At 35.3% G+C, this 15,835-nt stretch overlaps 1 protein-coding gene across 27 annotated transcripts in view; it reads left to right on the plus strand.

Moving 5' to 3' along the window:
* Nucleotides 1-15,835, plus strand: part of PTPN13 (protein tyrosine phosphatase non-receptor type 13) — a 239,768-nt gene that overhangs the window by 32,679 nt on the left and 191,254 nt on the right. For all 27 annotated transcript variants that reach the window (XM_054486024.2, XM_054486027.2, XM_054486025.2 and 24 more), the window contains exon 2: nucleotides 10,367-10,486. In XM_054486024.2, the coding sequence (XP_054341999.1) occupies nucleotides 10,372-10,486 (115 nt within the window). In that variant the 5' untranslated portion in view covers nucleotides 10,367-10,371. The remainder of the gene's footprint in view (nucleotides 1-10,366; nucleotides 10,487-15,835) is intronic.

Raw genomic sequence — 15,835 nt, forward strand, 5'->3', positions numbered from 1 at the left:
TCTTCTCCATAGGACCAGTTATTTTTGTCTAGTTTATTCACTCATATCTCCTCAGTACTTAAAACACTGTCTGGCTCATAGTAAATAATAAATATTTGTTAATTGATTGAATAAAAACCTAGCACCTATCAATGCATAGCACATAATAGTTGTAATAAATATTTAAATAGATGAAGGAATTAATAATCTAGTTGGTGGATCATTCCATTCTTTTCCAATTTATTTGACTCTCTTGTAGCTTTATTTTCTTTTTTATACTGCATAGACCCCGTAATCCTTCCCCACAATAACTGCTGCCACAACTCTCAACTCTCTTTCTGCAGTATCCTCCAAGCAAATCTTTGACTTCTCTGTACTTACTTGTTGGTTGCTAAATGCAACCAAGAAAAAGCTGAGGATCTGATCTCTGGCTCAAGGGACAGCCAAAAAGAGAATACCCAGGGACAGTGCTCTCATTATAAGATGATATATGATTGTATAGTACCTGAGCTCTGCAGCTCTAATAGTCCCTTTGCTTTGTTTAGTTTTCTAGTTTTGTAGACTTAAAAGGGCACCACTCAAAATAGCCCTTTGTTGAATAGTTAGTTCTGTTGCTAAAATCAAGGATGAGCATGTTAAGGAAGTATTCAACTAGCTGACCTCTGAGTAATTAGGACCGTCTGGCATTGACTGCTCCTCTTAGAATTGATTAACATCATAGGAGTTATTGGAATTGAGGGTTAAAGTTTTATCCAAAAGCTGGGTGCAGTGGCATGCCTATAGTTGCAGCTACTTGGGAGGCTGAGGCGGGATTGCTTAAGGCCAAGAGTTTGAGGATGCAGTGTGCCATGATCATTCCTGTGAATAGCCACTGTACTCCAGTCTGGTTAACATAGTCAGAACCTGACTCTAAAAAGCAACAAAAAAGCTGTATCCAAAAATTCAATGATTCTTTAACATTATTGTGTATGGGACCTACCTGGGGAGCTACAGATTCCTGAATACACAGTGAAAGCCATTCTTTGAGGGTATATATAAGCACATAGGCAGGTATATGAAGCATTTCAAATAGGTCATGAGGACTACCTCACAAAGCCAAGCAATGAGGCCATTAGACAAGAAGTCCTCCACCTAACTTATTTCCATCTCTAAACATGAAACATGCTCCTTTCCCTTTGACTTCAGCAGACCAGATGAAGTATCATTGGAAAGGTAATCACTCTCTAATCTTTGTGACTTTACCTATTGCTTACCCACCTCCTCCTGTATCTTGAAACTTTCATGATCTGACTGGTATTTACCACTTAGCTTCATCTCTTGTCTTCTCTTCCCCTTCTCTGGATAGTCTACAGAATTTGAATACCTCCTACTGTTTCTTGTCTCTCTCTTAATACAGGTTATTTCCTCTACCTGGAAGGCCTTAACTATAACCCCCTTATATCTTCTTTATCTACCTTCTTCCTACTTATACCCTCCTCCCTCATCCCAACCTTGGAATCATTTCTAAAATCTTCCTTTCTGGTCTAATTAAGTACCCTTTTTGGAATCCCATGGCACTTTGAACCATTATGATATTTAACACAATATATATTGTAATCATTGATTTATCCTCTCACCTGTTAGATGTTTTTAGTTTGTTTTTCTTTGTTTGCTTGTTTTTTTGTGTGTATGTGTGTGTGTTTAATGTCTGATACCACACCACACCTATTCAGCTTTTAGTCCCAGACTCATGGTCCTGAAGTCTAAAGGCTTGTTGGTAGAATTCAGTCCTTGTGATTGTAGGACCTTTTCTTCCTGGTCGTTGGCTGGGATACACTTTTGGCTCCTAGAGGCCACCCTTAGGTCCTTGCGATATGCCCCACTACATAGGCAGTTTACAACATGAAAGGAATCTTGAGGGCAATTGCGGAATGCTGCTTAGCACACTATTTTTTACAATGTAAAGGACAAATATGAATTTTTACTTTATCTTTTGTGTTTTATCCATATTTGTTTCCTTTGGTTGCTGTCCACTAGACATTTTAAGTCTACGTAATTTAGGAAGATCAGCAGTATCCTAAAGCAATGATCTTAACATAAGTCTGTGTGTAGGGAGGAAAGGTGATGTAGAAAGACAATACTCAACATCAAAATTCTACCACTGCGTTGTTTTCTGTTGGTACCTTCCAGTTGGTGAAGAGAAAGAACAAGTGTGAAATTAGAGATTTCCCCCGTGGTTTTACTTTTCTCCTAAGTTTAAATGATGCAGAGAGGGACTGAGGAATTCCAGAGTTTTTCTTCTTCTTCTTTGAAGCTGTCCTTTGAAAGCAGGGAATAGGCATACATGATTTCTATTTAGATAAGTAGTTGACATGAACCAGAGGCCCAGAAAGGCAATTTAGACTTGTGTTTATTTTAGTTTATCTTCTTTCACAGGGAAAGCATAATGGAAAAGTTGACAAATACTAAACATTGCTCCAACTGCAACAAAAATATTTAGATACATGCTGTTTCTACCTTGTGGCAACATCCAATTAAAACTTCACTGAGCTTTATCCCTTTTTCTCTTTAAAATTCCAATTCTTTCTTAGTTTTTTCTAACTATATTAGGCATAATATTTTTTCTCTACTACCTGATCTATAACTACTCCTAATGGAAAGAAATATTAATGTATTTTGTATTAGGGAGATGAACCCTTAATCTTCTACACCTCTAATAATGCTTTTATTAGTGAGAGTGCAAAGATGCTGGAACTCTGCATTGTTGGTGAGGATGTAAAATGGTACAGCTACTATGAAAAACAGTAATCCTGAATAAATTAAAAATAGAATTACCATATGATTTAGCAATTCCACTTTTGGGTATATAGTTGAACCTTAAGTTTTGGGGGAATCAAAAGTTATATGTGAATTTTCAACTGCGCAGAGGGTCAGTTCCCCTAACCCCTGCATTATTCAAGGGTCAGCTGTATATCCAAAATAATTCAAAGCAGGATCTCAAAGAGATATTTGCATACCCATGTTTATCACAGCATTATGTGTAACAGCCAAGAACTGGAAACAACCCCAAATGTTCTAAACAGGTGAATGGATACAGAAAATGTGGTATATACATATACGGTAAAATATTTTGCAGCCTTAAAAAAGAAGGAAATCCTGTCACATGCTATAACATGGATGAACCTTGAGGACATTATGTGAAGCAAAATAAGCTGGTAATTTAGGACAAGTACTAAATGATTCCACTCATATGAAATATCTAAAATAGTCAAAATCATGGAAACAGAAAGTACAAAGTTGGTTACCAAGGGCATTTCAGTTTTACAAGGTAAAGTTCTAGAGGTCTGTTCAATAATGATGTGAATATATTTAACACTACTAAACTATACACTTAAAAATGGGTTAAAATAGTAAATTTAACATTGTATATTTTTACCACAATAAAAAAATGAGAAAAGTTAACTTTTAGAAAACAAATTTACCATTTATTATTATTTCTTAAAAAGCAAGTGTTACTTGAAGTTGTGGTTAGTTTCTTCTAACACCAAAAACATCCAGGCAGCTTCATGGAACAAAGAAAAGGATTGCTGTTTCACCTTTGGTTGGGTTTAGTTTTCTGTTTTGTTTTTTCTTTTTTAACAGCTTTATTGAGGCATGTTTGACATATAATAAACTGTACATATTTAAAGTGTATAATTTGTTAAGTTTTGACATATGTATGTACCTATGAGATCATCACCACAATCAGAATAATGGACATATTTATGACCTCCAAATGTTTCCACGTTTCTTAATGCCCCTTTTTAATCTTTCCCACATGCCTCTCCTTAGGGCAATACCATCTTCAGGCAACCACTGATCTGCTTTCTGTAACTGTAAATTAGTTGGCATTTTCTATAATTTTGTATAAATTTAATCATACAACATGTACACTTGTTTCTGTCTTGCTTTCTTCATTTAGCATAATTATTTCAGATTTATCCATGTTGTCACATGTATCAGTAATAATTTTTATTGCTGATTAGTATTCCATTGTGAGGATATACTAAGATTTTTTTTTTGTCCATCCACCTGTTGATAGATATTTGCTTGTTTCCAGTTTTTAGCTGTTACAATTAAAACTGCTGTGAATATTTGTGTACAGGTCTTTGTATGGACATATGCTTTAATTTCTATTGGGTAAGCAGCTTGGCATGGAATGGCTAGGTCATATGTTAAGTATATATTTAACTTTTTAAGAAACTATATTAACAGTTTTCCAAAGTGTACCATTTTACATTCCCACTAGCAATGTATGAAAATTCCAGTTTCTCTACATCTTTGTCAACACTTAGTATGCTTTGACAACACATTGTGGTTAATCTTTTTAATTTTAGATATCCTCATAGCTATGTAGTCATACCTCATTGTTTTAATTTTCCTGATGACTAATGATGTTGAGAATTGTTTCATGTGCTGATTTGCCAGCCGTATATCTTCTCTGATGTCCATTCAAATCTCAAAAACTGGATTGTTTGGTTTTTTTATTATATATTCTGGATATAAGTCCTTTATCAGTTATATGATTTGCAGCATTTTTCTTTAGTTTATGGTTCATTTTTTAACAGTTCTTTCTTTTCAAATAGCAAAGATGTTTAATTTTGATGAATTTCAGTTGATCAATTTTGTTTTTCTATTCTGGGTCATGCATTTGTTTTCATATCTACAAAAACATTGGCTAACTGAAGTCACAATGATTTTCTCATAACTTTTTAATGGCCTTCAAGACCTTATTGTGTGCAGAAAAGCTTATTGAAAATTATTTTTAAATGAACATTCTTATTACATTAAAAATTCTAAAACCTAGGTCTTAACTTTTTTTTTTTTTAATGGGGTCTTGCTCTGTTGCCCAGGCTGGAGTGGAGTGGTACAATTATAGCTCATTGCAGTCTCCACCTCCCAGGCTCAAGCAATCCTCCCATCTCAACCTCTCAAGTAGCTGGGACTACAGGCACGCACCACCATGTTCAGCTAATTTTTTAAAAAAGTATTATTATTTATAGAGACGAGGTATCGCTGTATTGCCCAGGCGGTCTTGAACCCCTGGACTCAAATGATCCTCCCACCTTGGCCTCCCAAAGTGCTGGGATTACAGGCATAAGTCACTGCACCTGGCCATAGTTCTTAAGCTTTTAAGGTCAATTTAATTATTTTTTCTATTTATACATGCAGAAAATTTCAAGGGACTCTGTTTGAGTGTATAATCCCATTTTCAAATCTAGTCAATTAACATCCCATAAACACTTTAAACTGTATTCATACAATTTAAAAGCCAATTTTTAAAGTATTTCTTATATCTGACTGACAGAAAAAACCTTCCCAAGTACCCAAATAAGTAAGTCTTCTAATGAATGAAAACTTATATAGTAAGACTTATGTATAGCAAGCCTTTAAGGGTCTCTTGTATGTTCCAGTGGCATTTTGTATGTTTTAAAATACAAGCCTCAACCATTTTCTCATTACACTATTTAAATTGGAATCACCATGCTAATCTGTTATTCTAACTCACCTATTCTCCTAGCTAAGACACTATATATGTACAGATTCTTTAATTTAAAAAAATACTAGTATATGGGCTGTGTCTCAAACTTTTCTATACTTAATTCTGAATCTTCCTGGATGAAAAGATGCTTGCAATTTTGGGGTTGCCTTCTCAACTCACTGTGGTTTTTTAATGACCAAAGATTTCCTTAGCCTGGATGCTGAGTGAATCCTTGCTCAAAACTAGTGGCATACACAGAGCTCTATTTTATAGCTGCTTTGTTCTTGAAACAGCGTGTTTCTTTTAGCCCTATTTCTTTAGATTCAAGTTAAACATACCTAATTAATCTGTCTCCAGACAGGTTATTTTATCACTTGATTGGATTTAGTTAATCTGTTTACTGTTCATTCTGTTCTCAATCACTCGTATGTACTTGCTGTGAGTGCCACAATCCTTCAGGATTAAAATGACATCTGTTAGAATCTCCTTGTGGCTTTGTCTCTGTGAGCGGTTTTAAGGTCATGTCAGTAATACCTGTGTTAACCAAAAACATAATAATGATTCTGGTTATGTGATAGAATTAATTTTTCTTATTTGAAATTTTTTCCAAAAACTTTCTAGTTATCATGCAGCATATAACTTTCAAGAGAATAAAAGTAAATAATATGGCTATGTTTATTGTAAAATTTAACCTTTGTGATAGGTTAATGTGATAACGTCTGTCATACATCTGTACTCCCAAGTTATCTAGTACTGTGTCTAAAGGAAACAATTGAAGCAATAGGCTTTAAAAAATTTTTGTAACTAATTCTGTCCTCATCTGTTGGTTGACTTCAAGCTTTTTTCCCTCCATTTTCTTTTTTCTTTTTTGCATTCCTCTTTGGCTTCTGCATTTCCTTCATTCCCTTGTAATCTCTGGAGCTAACGATCTGAAGTGCTATAATAACAGTAAATAAACATGTAAGAGAGAAAGATGGTGCTAGTAGGCAATTTATAAGCTGGTAGCTTTGTTGTTTGTTTTCTAGAAAGCTGCTGTAATACTACATTAAATTCTGACATTGGGTAAGTAGAATGAGGCAGTTTTAAAAAAAATCTTTAAGTTCTTGCCTAGCAAAGCTGTAAATTAAAAATATTAAATATATTCTGATAGCTTGATGATAACTTTGAAAAACAAATGTTCCTTTCTATGTTTTGGAGTTCTAAGAAGTTCTAACCAGAAATGTTCATAAAGACATATTGAATATACAAAAAAAGTTTAAATAAAAATTAACACGGTATTGATATAATTCATACCCGATTCAGTCAAGCAACAGAGGTATAATTAGTAATCTTTGTAGCTAGAAAAATTAATTGCTGAAAAAATTCTATTGTGTGAGAAGTTACTTTTAACCTTTTCATTTTTTTATTTATAGGGAATAATTATATTGTAAAACCCAATTTATTTTTAAAAAGTAAGGAAAAAACAGTATCTTAAGATTTAAAACCTAGTCTGTCTCTTATGCTCTCTATATATACACATAAATATATGTGTGTATGTATGTATAAAGCCAACATACTGGTTTTACAATGGGATACATAAGATATCATCATAAGCAACTTAATTTTGTTCTCCTTCCTTTTTTCCTTCTTTCCTTCCTTCCTTCCTTGTTTCACCAGAGGAAGTTCTGCCTCTATAGAAAAACCCAGATTCATGATTCCCTCCTTGCCCTTTGGTAATACTAATGACTACAGTCACTTAAACTCCATAATTAAAAGTACCTAGTCAGTATATTAATCAACATTTCAATGTCCGTTCAGAGCTAAAACTTTTCCCTTCCCTAGCTAAGATTATCTATAGATGGAAGACAGTGTGATTAGCTTCTCTTTTTGTTGCTTATCTCCTCACCCACTGGCAAGTTGCTACATCTGACTCCATCAGGATCTAAACCAGGGGAAGGAAGAGAGAAAGCAAGGCAAACAGTTTTTGTTGTTGTTTTTACCACACTCCTGTTGTGAAATTGCTTTACTGTTTTTGAACTTGATATGTGTTTAAGGCTGGCCCTTTTTCATGGGTGTGCTTTTGTGGGTTCTTCACAGTCCTTCACTGGAACTATACTACACGTGACACTCCAGAATTTTTCCCTCCAACTAGCCAGTAACCCCTAACCCCTCTAGCCCTCAGCCTAGTTTTCTTTCAGGCCATTCCACAGTAGAAATAATTCTGATTTGAATCCTTGTTCTTTCGCTTTCTCCTCTTGTTTCCCTTCTCTCCTTTTCTCCTCCTCCCCCTGCTCCTCCTCCCTTCTTCCTTTTTCTTGGTGGTGGTCTGGGTACTTCAGGTGGAACTCTGGGTAGAATTTTTTAAACAGCTTTTCAAGATATACTTCACATACAATAAAACTTACCCTTTAAAAAAATTCTTTTTAATTTTTTAGAAACAGTCTCTGTCAACCAGGCTGGAGTACAGAAGCATGATCATAGCTCACTGTAACCTCAGACTCCTGGGCTCAAGCAAGCCTCCCTTTTCAGCCTCCTCAATAGCTAGGACTACAGTAGGCACCACCATGCCCAGCTAATTTTATTTTTTGTAGAGATGAGGGTCTCCCTGTGTTGTCCAGGTTGGTTTTGAACTTGTGGCCTGAAGCGATCCTCCTCCCTTAGCCTCCCAAATTGCTGGGATTACAGGCTTAAGCCACTATGCTCAGCCTTCACCCTTATAAAGTGTATCTTTAGTTATTTTTAGAATTTTTGTGCAACCATTGCCACTATCTAAATTTTAGGACATTTTAATCCTCTGGGTAGGATTTCATATAGGTCCAGACTGGCCCTCTGTGTGGCCGTGCTTTCTTGCCCCTCTCTTACCCTGAGCAGTGGAAGTATAGCTGGCTCCTGATACAGTATGTCTCCTCACTCTTGTGTGCCCTCTCCTGTCTACCTCATGTTGCTGCCTCAGAGTGATAGGCAACACCTTTAGATTCCTAAAGTGTCTATTAGGCACTGCCTGCTGTGCCCTCCACTAACTCCAGAGAACATATATCAAGGACTCCAAGGGGTCCCATTGAAGCTTCTTTCAATTGCTTGAGGTGAAAGGAAGGCACCTTTCCACATCCCTCGCACTTTGGAGGAGACATGAAAATCGGCACACAACTCTCTTCAAAGAAATTCTTGTGCAATCTTTGCTCTACTCTTTATGCCCTGAGTATAGGCGTTAGAGCTATCTAACCAGTTCTCAGATATATTACTTTGGAAATTTGCTACAGGGTAGTCCTTCACACAAGTCATGTTGGTATCTGATTGCTAATAGTATCTGATCCCTCGGTTGAAACTTCCAATTTATTAATATTTATTAATTTATTAATATTTTATTCCAATTTGTTAATACTTTTCCAATTTATTAATATTTTTCATGTAGAAGATAACTCACATATCTTTAGAAAGGAATGAAGCTTCTACTTTTTTCTCTTGAATAAATATGCTATTATATAATAAAGTCAATGAGAACCTAGAGACTTTGGTGCAGGCAAGGGATCTAAATAAATAATTGCACTTCTTGTACAACCTAAGTAAAAACGCTTTTGGCTTTTTTAAAGCAGTATCTTATAGTTTCCTTTTAACTATCACATTGTGTACATAAGTAGACACCCTGGAGGCAGACTTTAAGCATAAAATGTTTTAGTAAACATTTAAAAAGGAAAGTGAAAGGACAAGACTGGCCTCATTTATAGTTGGAATTGCTTTTTTCAGTCAGGATTAAGTATCATAAATGTAAATTAAAAGAGAATAGTAGCTTGTCTTGTTAGTTGAGTAAACAAAGTCAACTTTTATCTAAAACAGATGTTTTTATAGGTTAACTTTTAAACTCCTTATTTGGCTTCTTTTCCAAATCTGCTTCTCTCTTACAATAGAAATATACTATATATGTTATGCTTAAATTGGTTTTGTCTGGGTAGAAATCTTATGAATCACTCTAAAGAACAATTTTCAAGCTGTGTCAATTTAGGAAAATTTATATAGAAGGATTTTAACTAGTTACATTTTCCTCTTTTAACATGAAAATAGGCTTATTAAGCCCTATAGAAAATCTTAAGTTTTATCAGTATATCATCACTTAATTGAACGCCATTGGAAAAACTGACCTGACAAAAATTTCAGCACAGACACTTTTCTGATCTTTTATTAATTCACCTTCTGTAGAATCATATATCAAAGCATGTTCACAAGCATAGCCACTTCCCTTGTCATAGCCACCCAAAATGACATTTTTATTGTTACTATCATTCCTGTGTTACAATAGGGAAACAGAGGTTTAAAGGAAAAGTGACTTTCCCAGGGAAAATGGTGAGTTGCCAACAAAGCTGGGTCTGGAAATACTTAATTGCATTTAGTGCAAAATATACAGTTATAGTATATATATACTGGAGATAATAGAAATCAACTAAAGAATGGAAGAAATGTGTTCCATCTTATTCCCAACTTCCCCTACCATGGCTGTAGGTTCTCCTCTCTATTTCTCTCTACTTTTATATCTGGGATGGATAGGATGAAACCTGGAACAGAAATCTGAAAGGCCTTCAGTTCAGTCTGACTGCTTTGGTTTATGATCTGTATTTTGGTGCCTCCTAGTACCCTGGGGTCTCTTCCTTTTTCCATAAAGCAGTCACCACCCCCATTCTCCAGTTCTGTCTCTGAAGTTGACCGTGTTGGGCTAGGACTAGTGGTTGTTTTGAGGGTTTTTCCCTCCAATTCCTTTACCTTCTATGAGTTTAAGATAACATTTAGATTGGTAGCCATATTGAGAAATTAGATAGACGGGGGCTTATAGTCTGTCATCACTGATGTAGACCTTTTACTACTGCAAGTACAGTTAAGTTGCTGATGCATAGACCATCTGTTACCTTTGTTTCCCAGGTAATATGCACGTGTCACTAGCTGAGGCCCTGGAGGTTCGGGGTGGACCACTTCAGGAGGAAGAAATATGGGCTGTATTAAATCAAAGTGCTGAAAGTCTCCAAGAATTATTCAGAAAAGGTAAGCTGCTGCTGCTGCTGTTGTTGTTGTTGTTTCAGTATTGGGTAGCTAAAAAACAGTTACAGGGTCAGAGATTAGATTTTTGTTTCATTATTCCTGTGCCTTTGGCAGAGTATGAAAGGAATACTTTCCTTATCTCTTTTAGGGCTGAAAAAGCTCCGCTATTATCTACATTCATTTGAATATCTTCTATGTGCCCAATATTGCACCAGGCAGCAAAAGTGTAATGGTGATTGAAACCAAAACAGTTCTTCTCAGTTTAGAGCTCACAGTTCAATGTGGAAAATAGCTATTAATAAAATATTTGGGCCAGGCGCGGTGGCTCATACCTCTGGTCCCAGCACTTTGGGAGGCTGAGGTTGGGGAGTCACTTGAGGTCAGGAGGTTGAGACCAGCCTGGCCAACATGATGAAACCCCATCTCTACTAAAAATACAAAATTTAGCCGGTGTAGTGGTGGGCACCTGTAATCCCAGCTACTCGGGAGGCTGAGGCAGGAGAATCACTTGAATCCAGGAGGTGGAGGTTGCAGTGAGCCAAGATTATGCCACTGCACTCCAGCCTGGGTGACAGAGTGAGACTCCGTCTCAAAAAATAAATAAATACACACACACACACACACACACACATTTGTACGTATAAACAAATGTAAAAAATGCAGCCATGACAAGGGCTAAAAAGGAGGGATTCCGTGACTCTCTGAGAACTCATAATAGGAGGATTTGACTTGGTCATGGCACAGAAAAGGAAGGCTCTCCTACACAAGCTAAGACCCAAAAGAAAAGTTAACCAGGTGAGAGGGAGGGGAAAAAATCTGGTAGAATAATATATGCATCCCTGTTACTCTAAATCGGAATGATATAGGGTCAACAAGTATTTTGGTGTTTCCCTGTAGAGGAGGTCACTTGGTCCAAATGGTTATGTGGCATTGTGGAGTTAGAAAAGTTAGAATCATCCTTTGGTTGTCCAAAAACTTTTGATACCATGCCAGAAGTTGCACATGAAGATGTTGTTTGCCATTCATAGCACCTGACCAAAACTTACTTAGAATAGTAGGTGAAAAAACCAAGCGTCATCTAAAGAATCAGTCTCTAAAATTGATTTGAATGCATACATCAGGCACAAAAAAGCCTGACAGAAATAAGTAAGGATTGAGGGTAGTGATAGTTCTGAAAGTGTGGTACCAGCAACATTAGCATCTTTTGAAAACTTGTTAGAAATGCAACAGTAAAACACACATTAGAGACCTACTAAATAAGGAACTCTGGGGGTGCAGCCCAGCAATTTGTGTTTTAACAAGCCCTCAAGGACATTCTGATGCATGCTAAAGTTTGAGAACCATTTATAGGATAGAGTTGCTAAAGACCAGGAGCCATGGGAACCTTCTGGAAAGATGTAGGGATAACTACTGATTGAGTACAGGAAGGTCTAGAGACAGGGGAAGAGTGTTTGGGGACAGATGGTAAGCTTTGTTGTTTTTGTTGTTGTTTTTTAATTCAGAGACAGGATTGTGAAAAAACAGTGTTAGGGCCCACGCATCAGTGCTATAACCTTTATGTTTGATGATCTTTAATTAGAGTTAGGATTAATTTAAAGAAAATTTATTCATTTGATCTAATATCACTTAACCAAAAATCTGGGTATTTTAAATAAACATTATTTCTTTGTTTGCTTCACTTTATTTTTCAGAAAATTGGAAAGTATAGACACTCCAGAGTATACAGGATGTAGCTATACTCCAAAGGTGTTATTGAAGGAAAGATATGTTGATGGTATTATTCAGTCAATTAATAATTGTCAATTAATATTTAAGAAATACCTTCTACTTGTGAGGTATTGTGTGGAAGATCCAAATAAGTAGGTGTCACTTTTGCCCTTAAGGGATTTATTCAGATAAAAGACACAACTGCAAATTTACCACTTCGAAACAAAGTGCCAAATGAGTGACATAGACAATAAGTACTACAGCTGTTCAGAGGAGGGAGAGAGAATACCTCTTTTTATTATACTAATGGCAGGATTACTGCCCAGGCCATGACTCATAGAATATAAAGCATCTTGCATACTGTAAGTACCTAAGGGTTTTTCCTTGTTTCACATTTCATGATGTTAATAGAGATCAAATGAATATAAAGGTGTTGTCATTGAGAGGCAATTATTGCATAACATATTGGCACATTATAATAGACTTACCAGATGTATTATAAAATTAATTGTGAGGTAGCTGTGTCTTAAATACTGTCCAATAGGGGCTGGTTAGCATAAGGCCTCCAGTCTAATTCACAGAGTAGTATCAGTAATACAGAGAGATTGAATTTGGTTTCTTTGGCAGTTTGAAGATTACCAATTGTTATGATTGCTAATTGGAAATTTCTATTTATTTGGAGGAAACAAATGCTTATTTGATTTAATTTATCAGAAATTTATGATTTTTCATTCTTTGTATTTGATAACACGATATCTTTTTTGTATATTTGATCACAATATCTTTTTGTCACAAGTTCTTCTCTTGACTCTTGTGACAAATTGAAATAAAATAATTATTAGTTTTTTTTATTTTATGGATGAATGGTGGTTGTCTTAGTTCTCTCGTAGACTCCTTATGCATAACACTGGGAGTGGCGGGGGGAAAATAGCAGGTAAACTATAATGGTGTCCAAGAAGTTTATGTGTTTTTTTAAAATGCTTTCTTGTCAATGGCTTTTCCCCCTTATCATCTTGAATTTGTACGTTGTTCCTGTTTCTTTTTCAGAATATAAGTGCAAGCATGCTGTTGACATTCCTATAAGAGGGGGCTGGAAATAAGCATTTCTACTGGGGTATTATTGAACAAGAGCCAAGAAAATTATCTGTTTCTTCGTATTTTTGAGCCTCCCAGCAATTGAAGGCTTTCCATTTTTAAAAGCAAAATTGCTATGGTTATTATTCATAGGATAATGATATCTAAGCATGGCCTTGTTAAAAGACACCATCTTCAAATGAACTTCTCTTCAGAGGAGGGAAAATGTAAAACTTTTAATAGTCATGCAATTCTAACATGTAGATGGTGATGATGAAAGGTGGTTCCCCTTTTGGTGTAAGTTTCTTAGTTTTGTTGCCTTGTGGTTACTAAAACGTACAATCTGTATGACTACCCTGAGAAATCATAAGATAGTATTTTTTGAGATTTTCTTGTGATCTTACACATGATCTATCTTTGTAAATATTCTGTAGTCATTTGAAAAGAATTGTACTGTCTATTCCTAGGCTATAGCTTAAGCTCGTGAATGTTTGTGCTTACAATTTTTTTAAACTTTATTAGTCTGTATTCTTCATCTGTCAAATTCCTAGGGATAGTCAAAACTTCCCACTATGATTGTGTTTTTGTCTGTCTTCTTCTGTAGTTACATATTTTCGCAATTTTGTGTGATACATATGATGGCTAATGACTAATATAAATGGACAAGATTTTTATTAACATAAAGTAAGTTTTTTTCTTTACAAGTCATTGCAATAAATTCTGTTATCTACTCTTAATATTGCCACGTTTGCTTCATTTTTGTTGACACTTACCTACCTTTCCTGTCTCTAGTATAGCTTTCCTCCTTCCTTTATTTTCACATACTTTATGCTGTAATTTAGGTACTTTTTGTGAATGGTAGATAGCTAGATTTTTATTTTTACCTAGCTGAGGAGTTGCTGTTCTTTAATTAGGAAGTTAATTGTAGTTATTGAAATAAAAGTTTTGGCGAAATTTTGCTAAGAATCTTCCTGTGTTATGATTTCCTAGTCGCATGCCTTTCAGTTCATCTTTTCTTTTCTTCTTCTTCTTTTTTTTTTTTTTTTTGAGATGGAGTCTCACTCTGTCACTCAGGCTGGAGTGCAGTGGTGCAATCTCAGCTCACTGCAACCTCCACCTCCCGGGCTCAAGCGATTTTCGTGTTTCAGCCTCCTGAGTAGCTGGGATTACAGGCGTGTGCCACCACACCTGGCTAATTTGTTTGTATATTTTTGTAGAGACGGGGTTTCACCATGTTGGCCAGGCTGGTCTTGAACTCCTGACCTCAGGTGATCACCCACCTCAGCCTCTCAGAGTGCTGGAATTACAAGCGTGAGCCACCGCACCTGGCCCACTTCATCTTTTTAACTGATTGAGAATCCTAGCTTATGTCAGAAAAACATATATACATTTAAGATTCTAGCTTTTATATCATGGATGAATTCATGTAGGAGCTCAGTGTTCCTACATAATAAAAAAATGCTATTCTCCTGCTCTTTATGAATAATCTTTAGAAGTGAAGTTATTGCTACCTTGGAAAACTTAGCTTACAACTGTAGTAATTGTCCAAAACAGTAATTTTTTTTGTTATGGAACTGTTGCTCTCTGCAGAAAACAGCTCTTTCAAATCTTGAGGTTTTAGGGTGTTAGACTGATTGATTAGTCAGAGGAAGAGACTCAGTTTCCCTCACTTAGGCAAGGATATAAATCCCTTTATAAGTAGTCACTTCTGGTTCCCTGTTTAATAAATAAAAGAATAATTAATGAAATGAGTAATTTCAATAAACAGTTAAAAAGATAATAGAATAAAGCATTTGATAAAGAGAAATATTAAAAACAAGCCAGGTTCATTGTCTACATTAAAAAGTTCCAAGAGATACCAGCAAGTGTCCTGAGAAAATTGAAAGACCACATTGTGTTTCTTATATTCTTTGAAAGACAAATTTGGATCAGATTGTAGAGAACAGAGCATATATAATTATTTGACTGTATTTCGTTTTTATAGTCTTATTATAAGTGAAAATGACAAATTAGAAAGCTAAGACAAATATCAAATTTCAGTCCTAAAAAAGTGCTTAAAAATTAGAATTTATAGATAACTTTTAAAAATCTTATTAGTGAATAAATCTGTTAAATAATATCAGCAAAATTTAGTGAATATTATGTTCTATTTTTTATACAATTTTATTGCATAAATACTTTCAGGAAAATTCTCTTGCTACTAAAAGAAAAAAGTGTGTATAAGAAATATCTACATATACTCAGAACCACACACATTTCTTTTATTTATGGAATCAAACTCTTAGAGCTGAAAAGATTTTAATCTGTTCAGTCTAATCATTTTAGAGGTAAGGAAACAGCCCAGTTTAAATGACTTATAGGAGTTAGTATTGGCAGAGCAGAAATAATGTAACTATTTTAAAACAAATCATTATGAACTTACACCTATTTAGAGCTATAAAATCACTTCGTGTGTATATAACAATAAAGTTTAAAAATTGATAACACTCTTATCAATACAGCAACAGGAGGTTTACAAAAACAGTATCAGGTGACATGATTTCAGATTCTGTAGTTATTTAAAAAAATAAT

Source organism: Pongo pygmaeus, chromosome 3 (genome assembly GCF_028885625.2).
Source record: "Pongo pygmaeus isolate AG05252 chromosome 3, NHGRI_mPonPyg2-v2.0_pri, whole genome shotgun sequence".
In the NCBI taxonomy this organism is placed as follows: Eukaryota; Metazoa; Chordata; class Mammalia; order Primates; family Hominidae; genus Pongo; species Pongo pygmaeus.